The sequence below is a fragment of the Rhododendron vialii genome, chromosome 6a, assembly GCF_030253575.1.
Source record: "Rhododendron vialii isolate Sample 1 chromosome 6a, ASM3025357v1".
Taxonomy (NCBI): domain Eukaryota; kingdom Viridiplantae; phylum Streptophyta; class Magnoliopsida; order Ericales; family Ericaceae; genus Rhododendron; species Rhododendron vialii.
The window spans coordinates 3,192,604-3,218,875 of NC_080562.1; the positions used below are offsets into that span (position 1 = coordinate 3,192,604).

At 38.3% G+C, this 26,272-nt stretch overlaps 2 protein-coding genes across 2 annotated transcripts; both read right to left on the reverse strand.

Annotated features, from left to right (window-relative positions):
• Positions 1–2,150: 2,150 nt before the first annotated feature.
• Positions 2,151–4,041, reverse strand: LOC131330951 (aldehyde oxidase GLOX-like). Its single transcript, XM_058364725.1, has one exon. It carries the CDS (start codon positions 3,986–3,988, stop codon positions 2,330–2,332), a length of 1,659 nt encoding a protein of 552 aa, XP_058220708.1. The 5' UTR covers positions 3,989–4,041; the 3' UTR covers positions 2,151–2,329.
• A 9,243-nt stretch (positions 4,042–13,284) lies between these two features.
• On the reverse strand, positions 13,285–22,507 carry LOC131330956 (protein DECREASED SIZE EXCLUSION LIMIT 1). The gene is made up of 15 exons (XM_058364732.1): positions 22,391–22,507; positions 21,172–21,823; positions 20,542–20,660; positions 20,394–20,456; positions 20,144–20,215; positions 19,959–20,015; positions 18,802–19,007; positions 17,820–17,875; positions 17,630–17,723; positions 17,293–17,359; positions 16,762–16,844; positions 16,575–16,666; positions 15,585–15,691; positions 13,925–13,988; positions 13,285–13,651 (listed from the first exon to the last, which is right to left on the reverse strand). The coding sequence occupies exons 3-15, from the start codon at positions 20,643–20,645 to the stop codon at positions 13,547–13,549; spliced, it is 1,170 nt and encodes a 389-aa protein (XP_058220715.1). The 5' UTR covers positions 20,646–20,660; positions 21,172–21,823; positions 22,391–22,507; the 3' UTR covers positions 13,285–13,546.
• Positions 22,508–26,272: the final 3,765 nt, after the last annotated feature.

Genomic DNA, 26,272 nt, shown 5'->3' on the forward strand with positions numbered 1-26,272 from the left:
GAAAGCCAGTTGTTACATAAACGTGGTATTTTTCACGTTTTTCCGGTAACTTGATTCGTGGAATAAATGTGGCAATTTTCAAAATGAACGGTTGAGATCATGACGATAAAATTTAAGTCAAGCCTACCGAGGTACTCTACCCTTCTGTTTGCACGGGCGTACCGCGTGCTACGAGAACCTGTTGTCCACTACAAAGAATTGGTTTCAGGTTAAGGAATTTACTTTGTGTTTAGTGCAACAAATTAAGTGACGCAATTGTATGTCTTCCCAGTCTGAACTTGTTTTCTTTATTTGGACAATCAATTTTCATGTTAGTTTTGAGTCTCTTGACAGCGAGAGATTGACCAAATTCAGTGAGATTTACATTTAAGATTGGAGGAATCAAGAATGGATTGACTAGAATTTATCAAGAGAGAATATCAGTTTCAACCTCCTTTGGTGACCTAAAAAAAAAAAAAAACACCTTGATTCTAAAACGTTAAGATATAGCTATAAGCTCTTTTCCCCTGGTATAAATGTGTAGTCTTGTTACGTACAGCTGTTGTGTCCCAATGTGGTGAGAGAGGGAGAGAATTCGATAGCTCGGTAGTATTTGCATTAATTTTCTCACTCCTTTGCGATATGACAATAAGTTGGGTGTTTTTTTTGGGAGCAACAATAAGTTTAGGACCGCACACAATTGGATCCGGGGTGCTGTAGTGTCCGTGTAGGGCGGCACACAACTGTCGATCTCGTCAATAAACGATCCAAATTAAAAATAGTAGTAATTTTTTACTAGTAAAATATATTTATTATCGGTCAAAGATTAAAAATACATCGCAACTGTTTGTTAATGACTTCAACGGTCCGTGTTTTGCACTACACGTCCAGTATACCGGGGTGCACTACACCACCTCCGGTTCCCAAACCGACACACACACTCACTCACAATAAGGGTGGTCCGGTGTGTAAGTGTTTGTGTGTAGTAGTACTATTGTTGTTTTTGGATATTTTTAGGCTGGGAGCAAAACCATTTGTTTCTATAACTCATCGAGAATATTAACCATATCAAAAATTATACTGATCAAATATCTACCTGTATAACTTTGAAACACATTTATAACTTGAACAAAAACACGGTACTCTCTTGGGACAAAATTGATCAAATAGTGTATCTACAAACGTGCATGTGTACGGAAGGGCCATTTTGGTCTTTCCCTCCTCCCTCCGCTAGGTCTATGCTCCGTTTTGGTGTTGTCCAAGTGTTGCTAAGCGGCAATTGGGTCTCCGGCCAGTAGTGGGTGTACCTAGTTTGGTTTGTCTCCTCATTGGCTTCCTAGATCTGGTAGATTGAGGCCGGTGGTGAGGTAATAAAGATGAGGCTGGGTTAGGGTTTTGTTTTTTCTATTCCGGCTATTCTGTTCGGTTTTCTCCCGGCTGATCTTTCTAGTTCGATGACTATATTGGTCTGATTTCCCCAAATCCGGTGGGTGGTGATGGTGTGTGAATAAGTTCTCTTGTTTTGGTTGTGAATTTGGTTCTCGGAAGTAGAAATCTGTGATTGCCGTAGCCTCGTGGGCCGTCGTACCTTCTCACGCGCTGGATGCGTCCTAAATTGTTATCCATTGGTGGAGGTCTTTAGGCGGTTGCGATTGGCCTTTTTAGGCGGTTGCGATTGGCCTTTTCAGGGATGTATCCAAGATCGTTTGTTGTGGGGATAGTAATGATCAAAAATGACAACTTGCCCATAAAGATTTACGAACAGTCACAACTATGTAGACAATCGTATCTGTCGTTGTTGAGTGTGCTTTAGTTGTCTTTCCGGGATTGTTTACGTAGTTATTAGTTTGAGTCGAGTGTATGCCCCTCTATGTTTTTCAGTGTATTGTATCTCTGTAATTCGATCATCGAATCTTCTTTTATATCAATGACAACGATCTTCTTAAAATAAAATTAAAAACCTTGTTTTTTAAAAAACTTGTTTTTTAAGTATTTTTCTCATTGTTAGCAAACCTTTCTTTTAGTTTTGGTCAAATTATGGCAATCCGTCACATAGCTACATTCTAAGGGAAAAAAAAAGGGGCAAAGACCACCCACATTTCATTCTGACACTAGTAATTTCCCTTTAACCCTTTACCATGTGAAAAATTCATTCAATGTAATCCCCATCATAAACAAATACAATTATAATGATATGAGAGAAATCCTTACAAGAAGCAAGGAAAATCTGTAAAAATAAAAAAGAGCCAAAACCTCCTCTTCTTAGTTCTTGTTTTGGAAAGATTAACATAAATTAAAAAATAATGATCCATGCATGACCCAAGGGCATAGTTGAACCAGTAGAGAGATGTCACTGGATATTGACCCAAATACCCAGACTGGGTATTTCTTGATGGACCACAAAAAGCATGTAGAATCCGGATGGTGCAAGAATACCCGAACCAGGAGTCATCACCCCCATTTCATAGCTTGACACTCCTACTGTAGTCACATTCCCTGCACCCAACACTAGCAGCCTTTGGTTCATGGCAAATGAATGTGTGTTGAACGAGGGTGCAACCATCGTTACCGAGACCAAATTCTGATTGATCGTACCCGTGATTTTGAACTGCACCGTTATTCGTTGGTTGTACCCGATCTTGGTTTGAGAAACGGGTAGAATAATCTTCGGACGCAAATTTGCATATTCTGGATTCAAGTACGATGGCGAGAAAGCTTCCAAACTTAATTCTGTTGGAAATAAGACTCCTGTAAATTCATAAAGCCTATTGGGATTGCTACCACCAACTAGAACCCGACCATCGCGTAGCAAAGCCACGGCAGAATGGTACATGCGGGGCGTGGAACTTGGGTTCTGACGTTCAAACCGAGACCCAATTGGGTTCTTGGGTCGGTAAACAACCGGGTTTAAAACCGGGTTCCTAGCAAGTTCCCAACCCGCTGTCCCTGCTGACCCGCCGTTGATAATCAAAACATTGCCATTTGGAAGTAACAGCATGTCGCCCATGACCCGAGCCATAGGCATGGTCTCCATGACCCAATCGGGTGACGGGTCGGTTATTTTCAACCTCCCGCAAGTGTTCAAGGCTGCGATGAATTTTCCGTAGTTTGTCGCGCTGATGTACGATCCTTTCGGTGCACCCCCGCACACCAGAACCTCAGCTCCAAAAAATGCTTTTCCTTGCATTAGTTTCAAAGGAAGCAGAGCAGCTGATCCAGTGCTCGGGTAATTCCTCGGGTTCCCGTCTGGTATTTGCGGGTACTGTTTCACAACGACGTCGTTTAAATAATTGAACAAAATCGCTCGATTATTCGCGAAAATAAACAAATTCCCATCTATGTTTAGGAAAACAAATGGGTATAAGTTATTTTCCACTTCTTTTTGGTCCTTTGTATATAACAGGAAGGGTAAATTAAAAGATATCGTAGCCCCCGTCTTGGGGTAAAACTCGTAATTAAATTGCCTGCGGCCGCCTACAATAATCTGCCGTCCATCTGGCAGTATCTGATTGGTGGCGTACCATCTTGTATGAGTCAAACCAAATTTGATTTCTTCCCAATCAGACCCATTACATGGACGGAAGATCCTGACCGCATGATCGCCGTCGTTGAACCCACCCGTCTGGATCAGACGGCCGTCGGGCATTAGAGCCCCGGAGGAGCACCATACGTCGGTGAGGACTCTGAGTGGACGAACACTATTTGATGCGACGTCGTATTCGACCGAGTGGGCAGTGCAATCAGTCGTCAATGCGGCGTCGTGTGGGTTGACCCGACATTTTCCGCTGGGTAAAGATATGTTGGATCTTCCCGTGCTGGTTCGGTCGAAGATTACAACCCGGTCGTTGTTGAGGAGTTGCATGTGCATGGCAGAGATGCCAATGTTGGGCCTTAGCAAGGCCCAGTTGCCGCCTCTGGCGGCCTGGGACAGGATCCGACGTAATGGACCCGCGGCCAGAAATGTTAGCAGGAAGAGACAGAGGGAAAGAAAATGATTTTGGATACTCATGGGTTAATTTGTGTTTAATTCTCGAGTGGGTTTTTGAAGATGTTTACCAATTTACCACACGGAACTAGACGAGCAATGTCTTGTGGGTGTATATATACAGGTACATATATGGTGTAATATTGTAAAATATTGCACAATGTCATGTTTGTGAGAATGGGAAAATAACTTTTGCACTCGTTTTAGTACATCTCATTGGGTTTGTTTGACTGATTAGTGATATGAATTTACATAATGTATTTCACACTAAATAAAAGCATATTAGTAAGAGATTAAGGTAATTTGGTGAAATTTTCTGAAGATTAGCTTAATTTAAGCACTTCTGCTGGCTTGGGCATTAATTTGATTCTCAAACGCGGAGATGAATATCAACACCTTTTCCATGCTATGAATATGTAAATAATCTTGGTAGAGATCGACCGTTTTTTTTTTCCTCCTGAAAAGAAGAGAGCTTATATTACTAGGACAAAGAGGGACCGAAGGCCCTAACATCGGACAGTGCTAGGGCCTAGGTAAGACAACCCCAAGGGGAAAATCATCCCTCCGATATGTCATCCTACCACGCCAATATACGGGTCATCCTGTTAGTACGTATTGTTTCACTTTACACCAAAAACAAAGAAAGTGAAAATTGGGATGCGAGTCGGATGTAATCCTGAATAATTGTATCGCAATCTGCATATATACATGTGGTGCCACAGTCGAGCGCTTGAACGCCCATTTCGCGTCACCTTCTGCTAGGACTCGAGAAAAAATTCCTGTTTAGAGCCGTCACTAGAGCAATGCATATATGTAAGGAATTATGCCAATGAGCAACAGATACGGCAGCTTCTGAATCCGAATGTACGTGTAGGTACGAAATTCACATTCAATGAGTATATAGTATTTGTGGAGCAGAAGTTATCGTAACTGAGGAAGAAAAGGGGGTCCCCATGAATCAGGAAATCAATAATGTCCATGCAGGCCAGGTGTATTATTTTGATCATTATATATAGTACTGTAGAATGGGGTCGATGGAGTACTAGCTAGCTAGGTCTTGCTTCCTTTTAAATTAACCCATGATAACGGAGAAGTCTTTGGCCAAACGGCATCAGCACTATTTTGGTGGCAGGAGTGAAGAGGTCGAGAGTTCAGCTCGTTTTCCCGAGTGCTAATTTTAACAATTTTTGCAATACTACTGATTTTTGCATAGAAGAAGAAGAAATTAACTCACGATTTGACTGCAGGGCTACAAAAGTTTAAATTTCGAAACTTGTACAAACTTCCCCGTCAAAACTAGGGGTTCAGTTCCTGTTCAGTTTTTTTACGGTCCACTCCGGTCCAGTTTTCGGTCCATCCCAGGCCCACAACAATTATCTGAATCATTCATTTTGTAGAGCTCGTCGAATATGTCATCCATGCCAAAAATTAGCTTGATCGAACATCAATAGGTACATGGACGAAATAGATTTGTACAAGAAAAAATCGATGACAAAAATTAAGTTGAAATTAATAATTGCCCATTTTTTTCATGTACAAATCTATTTCGTTCATGTACCTATTGATGTTCGATCAAGCTAATTTTTGGCATGAATGACATATTCAACGAGCTCTATAAAATGAATGATTCCAATCATTGTTGTGGGCCTGGGATGGGCCCATAACGTCCCAAAACTGGACCGGATTGGACCGTAAAAAAACTGGACAGAAACTTAACCCCAAAACTTGTACATACAAAGTTTAAATGCTTTAACCTAACAGATAAAGCTAGTAACTACTGAAATATAGTACTGTAGGTTGTTGACATTACACCTAGTAAATGTGTTGAAGTAGCAAAAACGCACCAATTAAACACCCAAGACAGCTGGTAGGGACCCATATCTTGTGTCCTGAATTTGACTCGTTTTTTTGGGTGCAAATTGGGTACCACATGGTGGTATCCAAAAGCGCATCCGAGCCGTTCAATGTGTTTTGGATTTTGCTCGTGTCGTGTGTTGTCATATTATATATGTCATTGCAGTCTCTTAAATTTTAGCGAAACACCGAAATCTATAATTGATCATTTTTTAAAAAACTTTGGATCGATGTTCGAGCCAATTTACATGCACCTTGACTAATTTCTGGGAATCAATTTCCGCCGTCCACTAACGGGGAGTCAAATTAAAGTTGGGGAATGCTATCAACACAAATCAAGAAATTGCACTTCTTTGATATCAGGTAATTGGCCTTACAAAAATTGATTGCACCTATGACGTTTCGAATCTGATATATTATTTAACGGGTTTTTTAAATACGTTGGACATTTTACGTTTGATCAGCCAAGTGTTAGTCCGTGACCGGCCGCTTGGCCGATTTTTACAACTTTTGTAGAGCTGAATCATCTTGGGTTTCTTTATTGTTAAAAACTTGTTCGTCAAGAATACGGGAATTTCCTTCTGGTGGGAAATATTCCTCTTTAATTTGTGCAGGTAACGAAAAAGCTGGTCAAATTTCTTTCCGTGCCTGCGATGCTTAAAACCTGCAAAGAGTAAAAAACACTGGGCAGAATCGCCATGGTTTGTAACGGAAGCTAAGCATCTCAACTCCAAGTGATTTGGTCAAGTTTGGCTTAAGAAAGCAACCGAAAAGTTTGCCTCCGAAGAAGGCTAAACATGCCTTTTCTAAACATTAGGGTCGCTGGAGGTTTACCTAGTTAACTTCAGGACCCCGAAGTTAGTCAAGGTGCGTGGAAGCTGGTTCAGACATCCTATTATCAAAAACAAAAGAAATTAAAGCTAGCTAGTCATCTCTCACTTTTCAGTTAGTCATGGCTAGCCTGCTGTGTGATGTACGTATTGGATTTGTTTTAATTTGTATAGCCCAAAATAAAAATCTCTAAAATTATAGTGCAATACATTTTACCTAAGCATTGATACAGTAGTACTAATGACAGATTTTTTATGCACAGATCTTGCACAGAATGGGATGTAGGGCCACTACGGGTCTCACACAAATGATCCGAGCCATTCATTAAATTCAAAACATGGTTTGATGGCCCCCAATGGCAAATCAGCTCAATCTGCTACCTATAAATGCTCGAACCAACCATCCAACATTTTTTTTCAGTTTTTAGGATCTTAAAACTTGAATGAAAAGTTAGATGATTGGATCGAGCACTTATAGATAGCAGATTGAGCTAATTTCTGAAGAAGGCTCTTGAAAACATATTTTAAATTTAATGAACGGCTTGGATCATTTTGTGTGAGACCCGTAGTGGGCCCCACATCCCGATCTGTGCACGATTTGTGTGTGAAAAATCTGTGTGGACAGATTTACTGGCATTGATATTAGGACTTATATATATCAGAGCAGCAGTGATTTTTGGATTTTCTTTAGATTTGTTACAATGTATTGTTGGAGGATGATCAAAACGAGGATGAAAATATGATTTTTTTTTTCTATCCCTGCTGACTGCTGAGAGCCCTTAAATTTCAAGTCCATTAACCATGTTCAGAACAATTTTGGGTCCTATGGATTCGAGGCCTCCTGTTAAGGAGAAAAAAGATTCTATTCTTCAATTGGAAAAGAGATTAAATAAATAGGGCCAAAAAGAAAGATTAGGAAGAAGAAGCTTATCTTCGATTTTGGGATCAAGGCGGCCATTGTCCAAAAAAAATAAAATGCTAGAATTAAAGGTGTTTTCTACTTCCATTTCATCCCAGGCCATTCAAAACAGAAACTCTGTTTTCAAGAATGCGCGATTGGCGATGTACATGGGGGAAATTTTGGACATTAAATTTAGATGGGGAAGGAACTTTAATTTGGAGAAATGGAGGAGGCCACGAGAGATCAATGCTCTTGATGATATGGATGAATATGATTTTTTGGAGGAAGATGATGAGCTTGAGGAAGGAGAGCCTCTCTTTCTTTGGAATTTTAATTCCGGGGTTAAGCGGTGTTTAGGTTTGTTTCTCTTGGCATTTCTTTGGTTTCCTTTGGGCTTTAGTTTGTTTTGGGTGTATGTTGTAGGGTATTTTAGCAGGTGCATGTGAGGCTTTCGCTTTGCTTGTGGTGTCTTGGTTGGCTTCTTGCCGTTCTTTTTGGATTGGTCCTTGAGTTGGTTTTTTGCCGGTGTGCCCGAGATCCCTTTAATGTGAAAATGGTCTTGAGACTTTCTTACTTTTCCTACACGACGAATTACAAGCAAATAATAAGACTAGAAATAACGCGGTTGAGCAAATTCATTGATCTGATCTCGAAATCGAACTTTAGTGAGCGAATGATATATATATATATATATGCATGCACATATTCTTTTCACATGCACGAAGAAAACTCCAAATGATTCACGCAGTACGTACCCATTTGCAGCTTGTGAACATGACATATTATTCCCTTGAATGAGTGATACAAAGTTAATTCCTTGTTTGATTCTCCTAATTGAGAGCTTGAAGCAGCTCACAGCTGATCAGTCAATTTTGACAAAACTACGCACTTCCAAGAATCCAAGTATATCATTTTCGGTCTGGATCATTTTCAAGATTTGATTGATATATATGCTCTACCTAGATTTCTTTTCGAGGTTCTGGGTACCGTCTTCCCCTCGATCGGCATCAACTGAATTGCATAAATTCTTCAACTCTACTGTCAAACAATCCAAATCGTGGAAGATATATACTCTCTCCATCCCGATAGGTTTGTCCATTTTCACTATTTGGGACCTCTTACAAAATTGTCTATATGTTTTAATTTATAATGTTTTTTATATGCAATATGGATCTTGTTTGATAGATCTCAATTAGATCTAAAAATATGATATTTTCGAAATTATGTAAAACATTATAGATTGTGAGATATAGACGATTTTTTAAAAGACACGTATGTCGAAATTGGACAAATAAACTGGGACGGAGGGAGTATATATAATGGTCAGCTCTCTCAAGTATCGTGTTCGTTCGAAACTTCATAGGTGTTAGCTATCAACTCTTGTTATCGTGTTCGTTCGAAACTTCATAGGTGCTAGCTATCAACTCTTGTGAGGCTAGCTAGTTCATATGAATTAGGGGTGTTAAATGGGTGAATTTGGATCAAATTGGGCAAGTTATAAATGGATTGGGTCTTTAATGACTCATTGACCTATTTATAACCCATTAGTTTTGAGCCTAATTACTCATACCCAACCCGACCCATTTTATCTAAAATAAAATCCGACCCGCCCATTAACCCAATTACATATATATTAAAATTTTAAAAATGACTAAAATATTCATGTGCACTAAAATGACCATATTACCCCTATACATATAAATGACTAAAATACCCATGTATACTAAAATTACCATATTATCCCTATATACTAAGTATTAAAATGACCAAATTAAATGTGTGTTTTTTTTCACTCTTCACATCGCTTAAAAATGATAATGTATGTAAAGAATATCCTAACCTAGAAAAGTCTCAAAATGGAGTCAATTTTTTGTGTAAGAAAGGTTAAATTGGTTTTTTAAACCATCTCTCACCACGTTTATCACACGTCTATGAGGGATTAGTGTAGACAATCGTACCCAAACAGTCCAAGACTCAAAAGACTCAGGCTAGTTTTGGATTAAAAAGTCAATTTTACTTCTTCTTTTTTTGTTGTTATTTAATTTTTTTCACATTTTTTAATTTTTGCGTTACTTTTTTTTGACTTATTGATTCATCTCAAAAGAGAAATCTCATGGGCTTAGCCCTACCTAAGTGTTAGTTTCGCATTTGTTAGAATATATTTTAGACCCAAAAATCTAAATGAAAAGCTAGAAGATTGGTTCGAGAACTTACAATTATTGGATTGAGCTGATTTTTCCCAAAAGCACCTGAAAAATATTTTAAACTTAATGGACGAATCAGATCATCACATTACGATCTGTGTAGAATTTGTGTGAATGGTTGGGTCCTAATTAAAGTTCATCGTACAGTCTTTTTTTTAAGCACATACTCTAATAAATAAAAATAAAACAAAACTCGCTTCCAACACGTTAAAACTTAATACCAACAATCATTTATAACACCTCAATTTCCCAATAAAAAAAAAAGCGGCGGGAAGAAGTTGCGTCTACCAGATTCCACACAAGTGCAGAAGGCGGGAAGAAGTTTTCTTTAATGGGTTATGTTCATGACTCATTGAGTCATTTAAGTTGATTTAATTGAAACTCAATTGAGACCCGATTAATAAATAAGTTAGATGAGTTGGGTCTCATTCTAACCCAACTACTAATGGGTTGGGCTCATTTTTTAGTGAATTGGTTTGGGTTTATTAATGAGTTTGGATTCACCAAGAGCGAGATGGGGGACCCCAAAACCTTTTTGGTGCACCTCCTGGATCACTCTCCCACAATGATTAGGGTTTGAAAATATAGTAAGTGACCAAATGTTCATTTATGGTCAGTAATTGCGTAAAGGGTTGACGCCCTAATTTTCCATAAGTAAATAACCTAATTCTAAAAACTTCGATTAGCTTATACACACATCGACTAACTTCTGTAGGACCAATTCCACCGTCGTGTAGTAGAGGTCCATTTAAAGTTGGGGCGGCACAATCACATATAAACTCACCCAAAAGAGTAGATCCATGGAAAGTCTTGAGCTTAAGAAAACATAAACTTCTGAATCCAAGTTTTAACCACTAGACCCAGCCTCTAGGTTCCCGTAATAGCCGAGAGAGAGAGAGAGAGAGAGAGAGAGAGAGAGAGAGAGAGAGAGAGGAACCTTCCATTGGTGCATTAATGCAGTATAGAAAAGGAAAATAAACAAGAAGTCGAACCAGCTAAGCTTGAATTGGACTAAACAAGAGACAAGAACTGGCTTTCAAGTGATAAGGTACTAGTCCATTTCACTCTCCTAATTGTTGCCTCCATCAGAATCGAAGGAACTGTTTGTTCATTAGCAACAATTGGCCTTTTCTCCACTGGAAAATATGGGCTCTGCGTGGCCCGTTGATCCTTGGTCTGAGCTCCTTTTCAAGTGATTCGTGAGTCGCCTAGCCTTCCTGCCCTATCCTGCACAGTGAACGCACGACTAAGACTTGGCCGGGATTTGCCCGGCAAAGCCCTCCGGCTAGAGGATGAGAATGTGTAGAGAGTAAAGCAAGAGACTAGGGTTTTAGGGGTGGAGAAGCATGTACCTCTTTAGGGCTACTTTGCTTGGTATTTGCTTGGTATTTATAGAGTCTGTTTGGCTTACTCTCCAAGTACGGTCATGTGCTTTGCACGGGTCGGCTAACATCATTGTGACGTCACCAATAAGATCTGGTAACCATTTCTGATGTGAGTTGGCACCTTTATGTGCGCCAATCATTATCTTTTGGCATAACTGCTTCGGCATGTGGGGTGGAGCGTGGTACTGAAGTGGGCCGAGCCTCATCTTCGGTCGAGCCTAAGTGCGGGCGGCTTGAAGGGGGGAGGAGGAGATGAAGTCATTGATCTAGGTTATTGACTTTAGCAGAGCCGGAGAACTCTCTTCTTGGCCGGGGCGTCGGGTAGGTAAGGTGGGTCCCTTCCCTGAGCTCCGGAAATTGCCGAGCCTGGGCTCCAAGGGTACTAGGACTTCCTTCGGCATAGCCTCGGTCAGTATTTGCCAGACACGTGGCCTGAGCCATTTGGTTCAGCCTACTACAGGCTCATTAAGAAATTGGGAGTTAGGACGAATTTACTGAGGGTTGGTTAACAACTGGTAGGCGCGATTTTTTACATAATTCCTGTTATCAATAAGATTTAAAAAAATGAAGAATTTAGATTATCAAAGTGGACGTGAAAAAACGGAAGACGATACATCTCCATTTACACAATTATCGAAATGATCCAAGTACAACTCCAAAGTAAAACTTCGTCGGGGCCAAACTCGAAGTTAATGTCTTGAAACACATTCTTTTTTTTCCCCCTTTCATAGGGTTATTTTTGTGTTACTACCCTACATCGTCATTTGCGCGGAAATTAGTAACTCGTATGTTGACATTATCGTCAACGCAAGTGTACAAATAAGTTATGACAATTATAGTACAAGACTAACGTAAGATTAATTTTGTCAAATAAAGGATTATCTTAAAGAAGGGGTACGTGTTTCTGAAGGCAAAACGATAATACCCTATATCAAAAGGAACATGGGTAATGGTAGAATTGATTGTCTTTCAGAGAAAAAATAAAATAAAATCAAACTCAAACGATTGTGTTCTTGCTCGTAGTATGACAACATAAGCATTTCTAGCCCTCTTTTTGCCTATCAAAACGGGCACATTCTCAGAAATTGAGCTAACACACAAACCATACAGTGTTTCAGGATCTTTTTTTTTCCCTTCTTGACAAACGAGATCATCCCAGTTACTCCCTCCGTCCCTTTATTATAGTCCAGTATTCCATTTTGGGCTGTCCCTTAATAAGTGTCCATTTGGTAAAGTTAGTGGGTAAAAGTTGGTACATTGTCTATTTTGTCCCTAAAAATATATTCTATTTTGAAAAGTTAATGAGTAAAAAATGTAATGATGATGGGTAAGTAGGGAAAGTGGAGGAAAAAGTTGATGTGAAAGGTATAATGATGATATTTTTTTAATAAGTTGGAGTTACGAAGGAGGACATTTAAAAAGGGACGGAGGGAGTATATAATTTTTTTTTTCATATTGCATAATTCCTCGTAGGATTGGGGACCAAGGAAAAGATCGACAGCCAGATGAATCCCTAAAGGAATTTATCCATTGGGTCCAATCCAACAACCAACGCCCATTGTGTGGACCATGTGGTCCAGTGCATCCTTCCAACACACCCTTTTAACCCAACCAAACCAAAATCCCAACACCAAGCTCTTACCCCAGCTTAGGAGAAATGGAGAAATCGCGAACACAAAGACCAGAGTCAGTTTCCGGATGACCGACGGAGATAGATTTTGGATACAATACTACATCTCATATAAAAAAGGAATAACTCGAGGAGGAGGGGAGGGGGATGAAGATTGCAAACTATAAGAGCCATCATAGGGGTAAATTCACCCTTCCATAGTGCAACCAAGGACATTTTCGGCATTTTAGGTGACTAAAGGTACACTGAAGTCTCCAAAAGAGGAAGGAGAAAAAATGCACGTTAACCACACCACCAACTGAAGTGGTACCAACAAAACAACAAAACAAAACAGTGACCTACTGGGATGGAGGAGGGAGTACAAAAGCTACGCATCATAGTTTAGAAGGACCACTGCCTCAGGGGAGGGACCTCTTATTACAGTCATAACAGTTGTATAGCCGACTGGATAGGGCCCAACCAATAAAAAACGACGGCACAAGTGCTTATATTCACGTGCTATGAAACCCAAAGGACTGCTTAAAAAATTCTCATAAAGCACAATGAAATCTGTTTTACATATGCATATGATAGGAACTACAACCTTGGCCTAAAATGATAGTAGCAATCTGCATGCAGTCGTCCTCTTAACACTTACAGCAACTTAAATGGGAAATGAAAGATACTTTCTAGTACCCAGAATACTAAAACAAGTGGAGGCTATATGTTGTGCAGTGTGACAGAAGATACAGAACTACCTGAAACTGCACATACTATATTAGGGGAATACTTTACCGGCTCAAGTTGACGTTGAAGGAGGGTAAAGTTCCCACAGCGCCACAGTAGTGTCTTCCGATGAAGAGGCCATTAGTTTACAATCAGGTGAGAATGAAACGGCGTTGCACTGCAAAAATTTAATCAATATGCTAACGAGGAAGAAAAAAGAAAGATGAGAAAATCAAATGTTCAGCTCTACAGCTGAGGGATGGCATACAGTGGAGATGGAAACAAATAACAGAAATATGCGAAGGATCACAGTCTAATATAGTTATGCTAATCTCTTTTCTAGAAAACTGCCAATGCTGCACTTGCATCCCATGTTAATACATCAATGGAATGGTTTCCAAGTAGTAAAAACAAGAAGATATACTGCAAGCAAAATAGAATAGTGCCATACTGTGGCATGGTGATACTTCAGTACAGCCAAGGCATTTCCTTTGCGATAATTATACACCCTTACTCTGCCATCAGATGAGAAAAAAAGGATCGATTAAAACCATATAAAAAAAGGCGAATACCAGTTACCAATACTGATTAGTGACTGTTTACATTATGACCTTACTGAGCTCCAGGCTAGAAACAGATCGATGCTGAACTTTTACATCAGAAAGATGAGTAATATAAGACTTAAAACAGTATGTTTATGTTTTTTAAATCCAATAATCACTAAAGTTCTATTCAATGTCCGAGGATGTCAAAATGTGTAGGTGCAGTTGAGATATCAGATACTGGAAGTACAAAATGGCCATCGTTTATGCAACTAAATGGAGCACGTTGAGATAATTAGAAACTGCACCATAAGCCCCACGTTTTCCCTTTACAATTGGCCATCGAAAGTGGTCTGCCAATAATGAAACAACTTAAAAAGGTTTGGGAGTATTGTGTAACAGTAGATTACAAGACGGCCCAGAGTGGAACAGTAAGATTTCCTTTATCTAACACGGTTCATCAAAAGCTCAAAAGTACGCCAGCTATGTTCTTCCTGCTAAAGATCCATTAGGGAACTACTAAAGCATTCGAACTGGTTACTGCCATCTCGCCATCTTGTATGTATCAGATATGCCAACCACCAAGTCAAGCATAAAGTATTCAACGAAAGACAATGCACACCACAGTCCATGATAGAATTGAAGTAAGAGGTAAGACATCTGTGTCGACTATATGGTTCAGCTCTTTTACTTCTCACGACATCTTTGTAATTAAGAGCTTCTCAAAAGATCTTTATACCATGTAAAAGAGAGTTTCATGTTTCCCATCACCAAATCGAAGGTAGATTCAACCATTCAAAAAAAACCACCTAGTATTCCTAAAGACCTTCTGTTCAACTTCAACTTCAAAAATAGAATTATCATCATCTGAGATAACACTAATAAGCTAAGCCGAAGATAACAGTAACTTAGTTGGCCCTCAATGTTGTCACAAAGACACTTGTACGGTTCTTTGCTTGAAACCCTATAAGTTTCGGAAATACTTTCCTTTTGTTTGATAACGAAAAAGAGATGGGAAAAAGTATCCAACGGATCTTTTCCCCATGGTGAATTGTGTCGTACTCAAGGTTTAAATCCAAAGCTGGACCATTCTATTTCATCAACCAAAAGCTAATCAAAGTTCAAATTTTTTTTCCATTAGTGTCTGTGAATCTCTGTGCATCTGCTTAGATGGGCGAGAATAAAGATTACATTAATTTCAGAACAATGTAAGCTTAAAATTTCACTAATAAAACACTTAATACACTACTCTCAGAGGTCTATTCTAGAAGGTGTGTAGGCAAACTAAGATGATCGGCTTTCATCAAGAAGTTGTAAATCTCTCAAACTTCCTCTTCCTGAACCACATGGCAATTATCTGCAGATAATAGCATTCGCTCGTCACTATAATAAGACAAACTATTGGTAAAGATTCCCTCGTAACGAAACCTTGTGCATGCTATCTGAAATTCAGTATGATTAGTGTCTACTAGTAATTGAGATGATTTTCAAGAAGAATTTTCAGAGCTTCATACAGGCACTGTAAAAAAGGGGAAAAAAGTGAAAGACTAAAAAATATGGAATACTAACCGATGATCCCAGCCAGCAGTTGCAGCAATCTTGCAATCCGGTCGAATTGAGGCCGCCGATATGCCTGGTCTCTCCAAACTAATTTCTTTCTTCACCACAAAAGAACCCTGTGTCAAGAAAAAAGTGATAATCTGTTATGTGAACCAACAACATACAAAATAGTAGGCACGGAAAAGAAAAACAATAAGAAATCTTCCTTTGGGTAAGTAGCAAACATATACAAGAATATACACGTTGAACCAAAACCACAACAAAGAATAACTGAAAGTGGGTTCTGTTAGATAGCTTGATATAAATTGTTGGGCCCATTACCTAACAGCTTAAGCTTTTGGGCTTTTGAGACTACTGGTAACTTAACAGGTTCATTCTTGTGATAGCAATTAACTCATCAATACATCAAAATCCGTTCAATCAGCATTGCTACTTGTTGCATGGACCGAGTCCTGCAGAGACTGATATAGTGATATTATTAACAGTGTTTCCAAAAAAATCTACATGATTGCAACGTGACGATGAGAACACTTGACATCAGAAGTAAAAAGTATGACTGCAACTCTTTTTCATATCAAAATACATAATCATCACTAGCAATTAGCAAAGAGTTTCTTCTGAACCCAAACTTCCAGATTGGTTAGATACAATTCCAGAAGAAAAAGAAAAAGCACAAGCAAAAGAATTTCCTAAACTGAGGAAGGCAATATCTAACTTGTGCAAGTTAAAAAAGGATGTTAGAACATGTACATAACTGTCAAGGGAGCAAATCAATAGGCTGCTACATGAAGGCCTAACCTTAAGATTGGTAAAACTTCAAACACATCGTTATTTTTCAAGGAGGATCGCTTTAGAAGGAACCATATGATGGCTTAAGGAATTATTGTCACTTATAATTCAAGTATTATGACCAACTCCAAGTGCTGTGGTGCAACATGAACATTTTCCAAAAAATTAGTGAAACTATGACAGCACAAACAAGAATAAGTTACGACTTACTGTCGATTGAACCAAACTGAATAGCACAACTTTGTCATCTGCAGCTCCAGAGATACCTCCACTGCACGGCTCATCAACACATAGACTTAGAACTGCACATGAATACACAATTTATCACACGCCAGATTCGAATAACTTTTTAATAAAATAACTGTGCATGATGTCTTCCAAATATTAGGTCACACACCTGGATCTGAATGAAACTTAACAGAAGTAACTGGAACTGCAGGATTCCTCAAATCCCACCAAACCATGCTTCCATCCTCGAAACTATGTCATCAAGGAACACAGATAGATTCATGACTTCGGAAAAGCATTTTAGTGCATGCGGCGCTTTAGGGAAATGGATAGCAATTCAAGACAACATAGGGATAGACCAAAGAATATAAAGCCTGTTTAAATGATTCGGAAGTGACTGGATGTCAAATTTCTGCACTCTTTAGTTATCAAGGACCCCACTAAAAGGAGTGGAGGAAGCAGCCCATTGAGTTCCAAGGAGATAAAATTGAATAGTAGAGTCACTAATGACTGGGTTGCCAACAGCAATCACAAAATTAGCCCATGTTTGTGTTTTTTAAATCTCCCAATTTCATGGCTGATAAACCATCCAACATGAGCGCAAACAGCAATTTCATAAATGCATGCGTACATTTGACAGTTTATTATTTATGATGATAAAGAGTCAACTTTTCTCATTAACTGAACCATGAGAACTAACCCTGTTAAGACACTCAGGAACCCCTGTGATTCGGATGGTAAAAAAGCTTGGACAGCCATGCACATTCCTGCGAACAATTGTACCAATCAAGTAACAAGAAAATATAAACTTAAAAAAACATCTTTCACATTCTAACTTATCAGAGGATACGTAACTGAAAAACATGAATAACCCTTAGGGTAAGTAGGTAGATTTCAAACGTTATGAGCAGTCATATTATGGGAACTCTGGTACGGGTATATCATGTGAGGGTGGGTGTCTTCGTATCTCAAGCAACACGTGGACAAAGTGTAATAATGCATCTCTCTTGAAAACCTAAAGTGACAGGGTAACTAACCTCTTGCCTTTGTTGACTGATTTAGGGAGCCACCAGAGCCATTTTGTGGTAATCGTACAACTTTTTCTGCAGTATTGAGATCCCATATCTCAACCTTTTGCATACCAATCGCATGTTAATGCAAGAAAACCATATGAGCAAGAGGATCAACAAAATGAAACAACGGCGTCACGATAAGTTATAGATCAACCTCGGAAGGCTGCTCCCCTGCCATTGCAACATATTTTGGTCCTTCGACATGAACATCTGTGAATACAGACATTTGTGATTCATCCTCCCTATTATCTTGGAACAAGACAGATTAAAACATATGAAGATCAACAAAGGAATATGCAAAACTCTTTTTGGGAAAGGACTGCAGCACTCCCCAATAGCATTTCACTACCACAAGCTTAATACGAAGATCCTTCAACTACAAAAAGCCTGGTTTTGCCCCTCATTTAGAGCATTTTCTTATCCAACATTAGAGACATGTCTGTAAAATATAGTCAAACTAAGAGCTCATCATTCTAATTTTTGAAAAATAATCCAAAATAAGCATGTTAACATTTTGGAGTAAACCACCAAGACAAAAATAAACGAATGAATGCAAAAAACTCATGAATACACATTCACCTGTTTATATTGAGCATACATCATAAAGGAATTGATATCAGTGATGAGTATTCACTAAGGTGATGCATCGTAATTTCCTACGCATAATTTTTTAGTGGTTGATTCCCAAATCAAGTTTATTGGAGCAATTTTCAATTAAAGCACCCAAAATCTCCAGCAAAGAGCTTAGCTGCCTATCAATACATGAAAAAAGGAAACACAGTCCAAAAAAAGAAGAATAATGCCAAAATAGAAACTAAACCCAAGAACCCTCACAAACCAAATCTCGTATAACATGTTCAGTTACCAATTGGCCCAAAAGCCAAGGTGGCAGGAAATGGGCGCAACAGTGACTATCAAGTTATGCAACCAGGAAAGCCTACATATATTATCATATACAAGTTGATGCCTAAGACAAATCAAATGCCCACAGAACAGATACAAACTCAACATGGCAAATTACTGTTAAAACTGAAAAGTACAGAGTTGTCTTCAAGCATCAACATAGAGAACAGTCATCGAAGGTAGATGCATAATATTCAAAACATTCACTGTTTGACATGCCTCCACGCACAAACCTTCTAGTGTACTCGAGCTTTCCACTGAACTTCCTTGAGACATTCTTGAGCTGTCATCCAAAGCCTCTGCCTTAGCAATTTCCCTAATCTTCGAATCATAGCCTTGTTTAATCCCTTCACCTTGCCTCAGACAAGAAGAAGGCTTCTTCACTAAAGAAAGCTTGCAAAAGTGGTAAGAATTTGTATGGAGTGTAAGTGAGGGTGTCCTGGGTATCACAACAAACATATTTTATTAGATATTTTATTAGGTATATAGACATTGATGAAGCAGCATCACCTTCGAAAATTTAGCTAACAGTGGGAAACTGTCTTATGGAGAGACAGAGTACAGTCATGTTTGAGGAAAGTCAATCAGGTACAGTGAAAGAAAGTTTTATGACAACCATCGGATACGATTCAAGCAGTAGATCTCCTGGACCCTTAACTTAATTCAGTCTTATAATTTTCCGCTTTGATAACAACTGAAACACATTATTGCCTTTAATGCCAGTTTCTTAATACAGAAGTTAAAAACATTCATAAGACTAACTAGCCTAGAAAACCAAAAGTTATTTTCCAAATCAATCAGTGGAAACACCACATATAGAGAAGCCAACAAGTTATTCTCCAAATCAATCAGTGGAAACACCACATATAGAGAGGCCAACGTAAAAACCCAACCAGAGAAAGACAAACCACCACAATATTCTTCCATAAATTCTATCAAACATCAGAGAAGTTTTCACTCCCTAATAAGCAGATAAGCAAGAATGCTCCTCCACTATGTCTTCTAGAATTCGGCAGTTTTCTGCATAAAAAGGATATCATAACAGTAGCGGTAATCCAACCTCTCAACCTGGACATTGTTATGGGAAACTAAGTACATGAGAAGGGAGTCAAGGGGATGACCAACATGAGTGAGCAAAAAGATGTCATCGAAGGTACCCACTGTCCTTGTGTCTGACAACATGAGCAATAGCATTTACAAAAGCATGGTAAGTTGCGCACACATTCATGAAATAGATTCCTTGACTTCACAAACATAATATACCAAGTTGTTTCCACAATAAAGCTACCTTAAGCAATACACGTAAGCAACATCAATGACTGATTCACAAAAAAATAAACGACTGCTATAACCAATCTCAACAGTTAAACCTTGAAACATGGCTGAATACCTGGACAAACTTCCTTCCACAATATCCCAATATTTCACAGTACCATCCCTACCCTGGCTGCATGTATTGAACAGAATCACAATTTAGTCAACCGGATAAATTTATCCAAGGTTATCATAAAGCATGAATTTTACAACTTCATGTTCACATATAAAAACTCATGAGGCAGTAAGGGAGAAGGGCACCTGATAACTTTGTTGCTTCCAATCGAAGGACTAGTTGCAACACAAATAATCCCATGTGCCGCACTATGCACCCTGTCACCAATTTATTGAGACATTTCACACAAGAGTGCATGATGCTAGACCCTTAATAAAGGGTCAATCATAGTCAGAAGATAATTGCTCTACCGGTAGCTGTTTTCAAAAAGTTGACTCTGAAAACTGCAACCAAATAGAGCCGGTAATTGAGCAACCTAAAATTCGATATGGTTACCATGACGATGATAGAGTTCGATGCTGGAGAGTATTCCAAATGCGCAGCTCACCATCTGCAGCACTGCAATGTAACCCCTTTAATATTTCCAAAGTAATTCCATGCAAACGCTTGAAACTACATATTAAGTTGAAAATTGGTTCTCTACCCTGTGAATAATAAGTTCTCATATGGATGAAAACAAGAATCGGTGACCGAAGCACGGTGGCCTCTTAGCACAGCAATGGGATCCGGTGGTGGTCTCTTGCTCATTCTTGGGCTATTAGTCTGCCATTCACACAAGTGGAAGCGCGTAAAAAGCTTAAACAACTCAACTCCAATCCCATTTAAGCACAAATACCGTATTTCCAATGTAAAACTCCTTAAACATTGGTTGCTAAAATTTCCAAAAATCCAAAACATAATCATAAGCAACTACTTATTCAAGCTGAAAAACCAATTCCACGTAGGCAATCCCAAAGTTCCTCTCTTTTTTTAATTGAAGCAACTGACTCGAGTTCACCGCCCAATAACAATGTCCCACTTAAATTCTTGCAAATTGGTGGCTCAAACTGTGCCAAAAAATGGCAGCTCAAAAATCCATCAGCCAAAAAAAAAAAAAAGTGAAGCTACTTCTCTTGGAGCATTCTATCAACCGCTTGGTGGAAAATCAAAGACATGGAGACATATATATGACCAACGAGCGCACTTCCTTTGAACTAAAGGAAAATCAAGTTCGACCCATTTAGAAAAGCAGCAAAATATATCTGTGAATGGAGCAAATACAAGTACCCTTTACCTTTGAACGGATGGTAACAAACGAAGTCGGAAGAAGTCGCCGGCGTTGGAAAGTGGTCCAGATGACTGCTGCTGTAGCGTTCGACAACGATTATTTGTCCGAGTTTCAGGGGCAAATTCATATTTTACTGGCAGCTAGTGCCACAATAACATCATCATCACATCATCATCATCACATAATCTTACGATGCACATCCAATAGCTAAACATGAATAGGGGAGCGACCCCACGTGATGTGAAATGATCAAGTCACTGGCAGCTAGTGCCACAATAACATGCCTCCCTTATAATCCCTTCATTGGTCATGGTATCTTTAAAATCTGTCCCCCAGACCCGAGACACCGCTGTCTAGATGCATCTACTTCACCTTTAGATGACAAGGTGTTCATAGAATCATTCATTCTTAATCATAATCATTCTCATCAAATCGTCGTCTTGAATAAAGAGTTCATAGCATATTTCCATGGCATAAATCATTTCATCAAATCATGCTTTCTTGATAACTTGTATACATATCATAACTTTGGGCATATGAAACACATAACATAATTTGCTCGAAAAAGCAGTATAACTAAGGTAGAGTATCTCACCTTTGAATTCTCGAGAGCAACGCTAAAGACTTGATCACACTCTTGCATAAGTCTCAGTTTGACCTATTTGCCAATTAATTCGTGTCATTATTTGTTGAATAACATAATAGAAATACTTTTAGGCCTTCCCGTTTGTGAGTTGGCCTTTCTCGGTTTAGAGACGACTCGAGGGTTAAATAGTCGTTACTTGCTTTGATGAATACACGTACTAACTCTAGTTTCACAAGTACAGATACTTTGAAATTCAACACAGTTGGGTAGTTACCTATAAATGATTTAACTCAACTTCATTCCTACTTTAATCTGAGTAATCATTCAATTAGATCAGGGAATCACTAATTTGGGCTAATATAATTCAATAACTACTAATAGCACATACACCTACACCTATACTACAACAGACATACAAACTCCATCCCCCCACGCACACACCCGCACGGTACACAGTAAACTATACACGCACATGAGCACCGCGGCGACCGGTTAGTTCATGCAGTTACCACTGCACGGCTTGATGCTGGGGAAAAGGGAAATAAAATAGGAAGGGCCAGCGGCCATAGCTCCATCACGTGCGGCGGTAGGGTGAGGGAAAGAGGAAGGAGAAGAGAGAAGGGAAAAGAGATTACTCACTGATTTTCCGGCGGCGTGCGGAAAGAAGTCGGAGGTCGGTTGAATCAGAGGAGGGGGTGCTCCAACTGCCTTTCTTTCCTTTCTTCTACCGTTTTCTATTTTCTTCTTTTATTTTGTGTTTCTTAGACTTTACTGATTGTAATTCCATAAAAACTCAACTCCTTTGTTGCAAAACTAGAGTTTGCCCGTGCCTTAAAATTAGAGTTTGCCCGAGGCACGGCGCAATGTGAGATTTAATTAGTGGTAATTGTGCAATTAATATTGTTTGAGAGAGAGAAGAAGAGCCGTAAGATTTATGGAGCAAATCAATTATTAGGATTTATAGAAAGATAAGATTCAAAAACCGTTCTCCCTCTTATTATGTAGATGAGTGAAACGGGGTTTTGATAAGTGGCACTCAACATGGCACATTAAGACTCCAAGGGGAAGGGGAGTGTCAGTTGACACCTTGGTACGGTGTCCTTTTGTTTCGGCTAAACGTTGCACCTACTCGATTAATTGTGTTCGCTTTCCGATCTCCTAATAATATGAAAAATTGGACATAAACTAATAAAAATGTGTAGATCATTATGGTAATATTCGATTTCTAAAGAGAAGTACTGAACCCCTAAAATTATACCGTGCTATACTCGTATTCTAAAAACGTAGACCGGAGATATTCACTTAATCACATTTCTTTTAAAATACTGTAACCTAATTAGTCACGTAAGTACTTCTTCTTCTTTTTTAAAGAACTCGGTTTTCACATATTACGCTCATTATATACGCACAACAACGTATAATAAGTAGTTATTGTATAGCCTACAAAGTGATAATGCATGAGTAGTCGTATGTTAGTGCATTATATATGTGAATGCAACTACGTACTAGGTGCTTCAATGTACGCTTGAAATATCCAGTCAGAACATCTCTAATGGTTTGAGCCTTTTTTTTTCAAGTCAAAGCTATTTTTTGGCTTGTTATAATAGTAGTATTTTATCAAATATTTGGTAAAGTTCCTCCAATGGTGCCAAAGTCATTTTTGTACTAATCTATAACAACCGGTGGATCATGCGGCGGTGGTCGGAGCTTCTCCATCGCTGGAGGGAGAGACATAAAGAGAGGTGTTGGTGGTGTTACCAGTAGTGGTTTAGAGAGAGAGAGAGAGAGAGAGAGAGAGGTGGGAATAAGTTCAGTTTTTATTTACTCTTGGACGGGATATTTGAGGGCAGAAAAGTCATCAAGTAGGTAACCGAGCCTATCTAGGATCAGAAAAATATTTCAAGGTTGGTTTCAAACCGAGGCTAAAAAATGGGGCGGCCTCTAACTGCCTTTCTTTCCTTTCTTCTACTGTTTTCTATTTTCTTCTTTTATTTTGTGTTTCTCAGACTTTACTGATTGTAATTCCATAAAAACTCAACTCCTTTGTCGCAAAACTAGGGTTTGCCTGTGCCTTAAAACTAGGGTTTGCCCAAGGCACGGCGCAATGTGAGATCTAATTAGTGGTAATTGTGCAATTAATATTGTTTGAGAGAGAGAGGAAGAGCTGTAAGATTTATGGAGCAAATCAATTATTATGATTTATAGAAAGATAAGATTCAAAAATCGTTCTCCCTCTTATTATGTAGATGAGTGAAACGGGGTTTTGATAAGTGGCACTCAACATGGCACATTAAGACTCCAAGGGGAAGGGGAGTGTCAGTTGACACCTTGGTACGGTGTCCTTTTGTTTCGGCTAAACGTTGCACTTACTCGATTAATTGTGTTCGCTTTCCGATCTCCGAATAATATAAAAAATTGGACATAAACTAATAAAAATGTGTAGATCATTATGGTAATATTCGATTTCTAAAGAGAAGTACTGAACCCCTAAAATTATACCGTGCTATACTTGTATTCTAAAAACGTAGACCGGAGATATTCACTTAATCACATTTCTTTTAAAGAGTTAGATTCCGGTGAGGGATCCCTTATTTTATTAAAGGGAAATTTTTAAAAATGGTCCCTCTAGTTTGCACGAGTTCTCATTTTCGTCCCTCTACTATTAATTGTATCAATTTTAACCCTATAGTTTTCATTCCATCTCAATTTCGTTCTTCTCCTTGACGCCGTCCATGAAACAAACGGAATTGAAGGGCAAAATTGTCATTTTCTCTCACAGAGGGACCAAATTGAAATTTTATGCAAACCAGAGGGATTATTTTTAAAATTTTACATTTTACTTTCGTTTTTTGCAAATAAAATAAAAAAGACCATAAGTAATGTATTTGACAACTGAATTATTTTTTATTGGGTAATCAAACTATATTGAAAAATTTATATTTCATTACACATTACAAAACTATTAGAAAATGCACAAATCAACCCCTTAGCTAATGTCTTTGTATCATGTTCTTATAATCTTCTTATTTTTTCACCCAATAAAAAAATGTTTAAAATCCGTGTTTATTTGTTATATGAGTTATCTTATGAGTAAGTCCCAAAATAAATACACTTATACCCATATTTTAATGTATTTGATCTTTTAATATTTAATAGTGTTTCGTTGCTTAATTTAACACAATTACAAGATTTCTAAATACTACTGAACAACTTTTTCTTTTTAATCATTTGACAAAAAAAATAACGATAGTGAAAATTCAATTGAAAAAAAAAATACAAGACCAAGACAATTAACATAAGGGTTGTTTTTCGAATTTTCTCATATTTTTTGTGATGCATATAATAAAAACTTTACAAAATTTCAACATATTTTTTATTATTCAATATAAAATGAGATGAGAAATATATTGGGCGCCGCTATTCGCAGCCCTTTATTTTCTCCCGTAGCCCACTATATTTCGGTAAATGGTTGTTGAAAATCATAAATAACATTTTGGTAAATTGTTGTTGAAAACAAGATTATATTTCGGTAACTACATGTCAAAAATATGTTTAACTTTCGGTAAACAACTGCCGAACATGCATTTTCGGTAAACATCTGTTGAAAAAAATATTATATTTCGGTAATTGGATGCTGAAAAAATATCTCAATTTCGGTAACTAACTGTCGAGTATAATTGAAAATTTTTAACGGGCTATGGGAGTAAATAGAGGGCTGCGAATAGCAACGCCCAATATATTATGGGCGCCGCTATTCGCAGCCCTTTATTTTCTCCCATAGCCCATTATATTTCGGTAAATGGTTGTTGAAAATCATAAATAACATTTCGGTAAATTGCTGTTGAAAACAAGATTATATTTCGGTAACTATATGTCGAAAATATGTTCAACTTTCGGTAAACAACTGCCGAACATGCATTTTCGGTAAACATCTGTTGAAAAAAATATTATATTTCGATAACTGGATGCTGAAAATTTATCTCAATTTCGGTAACTAACTGTCGAGTATAATTGAAAATTTTTAACGGGCTATGGGAGTAAATAGAGGGCTGCGAATAGCAGCGCCCTATATTATATATGATGTATTTTAAATTTATTTACAAAAACAAAAGTAAAAAATAAAATTATAGAAATAGTACCTCTAGTTTGCATGAAATCTCAATTTAGTCCCTCTGTGAGGAGAAATGACAATTTTGTCCTCCAATTCCGTTTGTTTCATTAACGCCGTAAGTGAGAGGGACGAAATTGAGACAGAATGCAAATTATAGGACTAAAAGTAACACAATTGATACTAGAGGGACGAAAATGAAAATTCATGCAGACTAGAGGGACCATTTATAAAAATTTCCCTTTATTAAAATGCGGGACTCCCCTTTCCGATTGAATTTCGATGTCCGAGCCGCTCAAAGTGATCAGAACGTGATTTTAAGGGTCCCTGTGAGAAATCAGCAAAAAAAATGACCGGGAAGGGCTTCATCCGAGTAGTTTTCATTGAACGGTTCAAAAAAAACTGCTTGGATG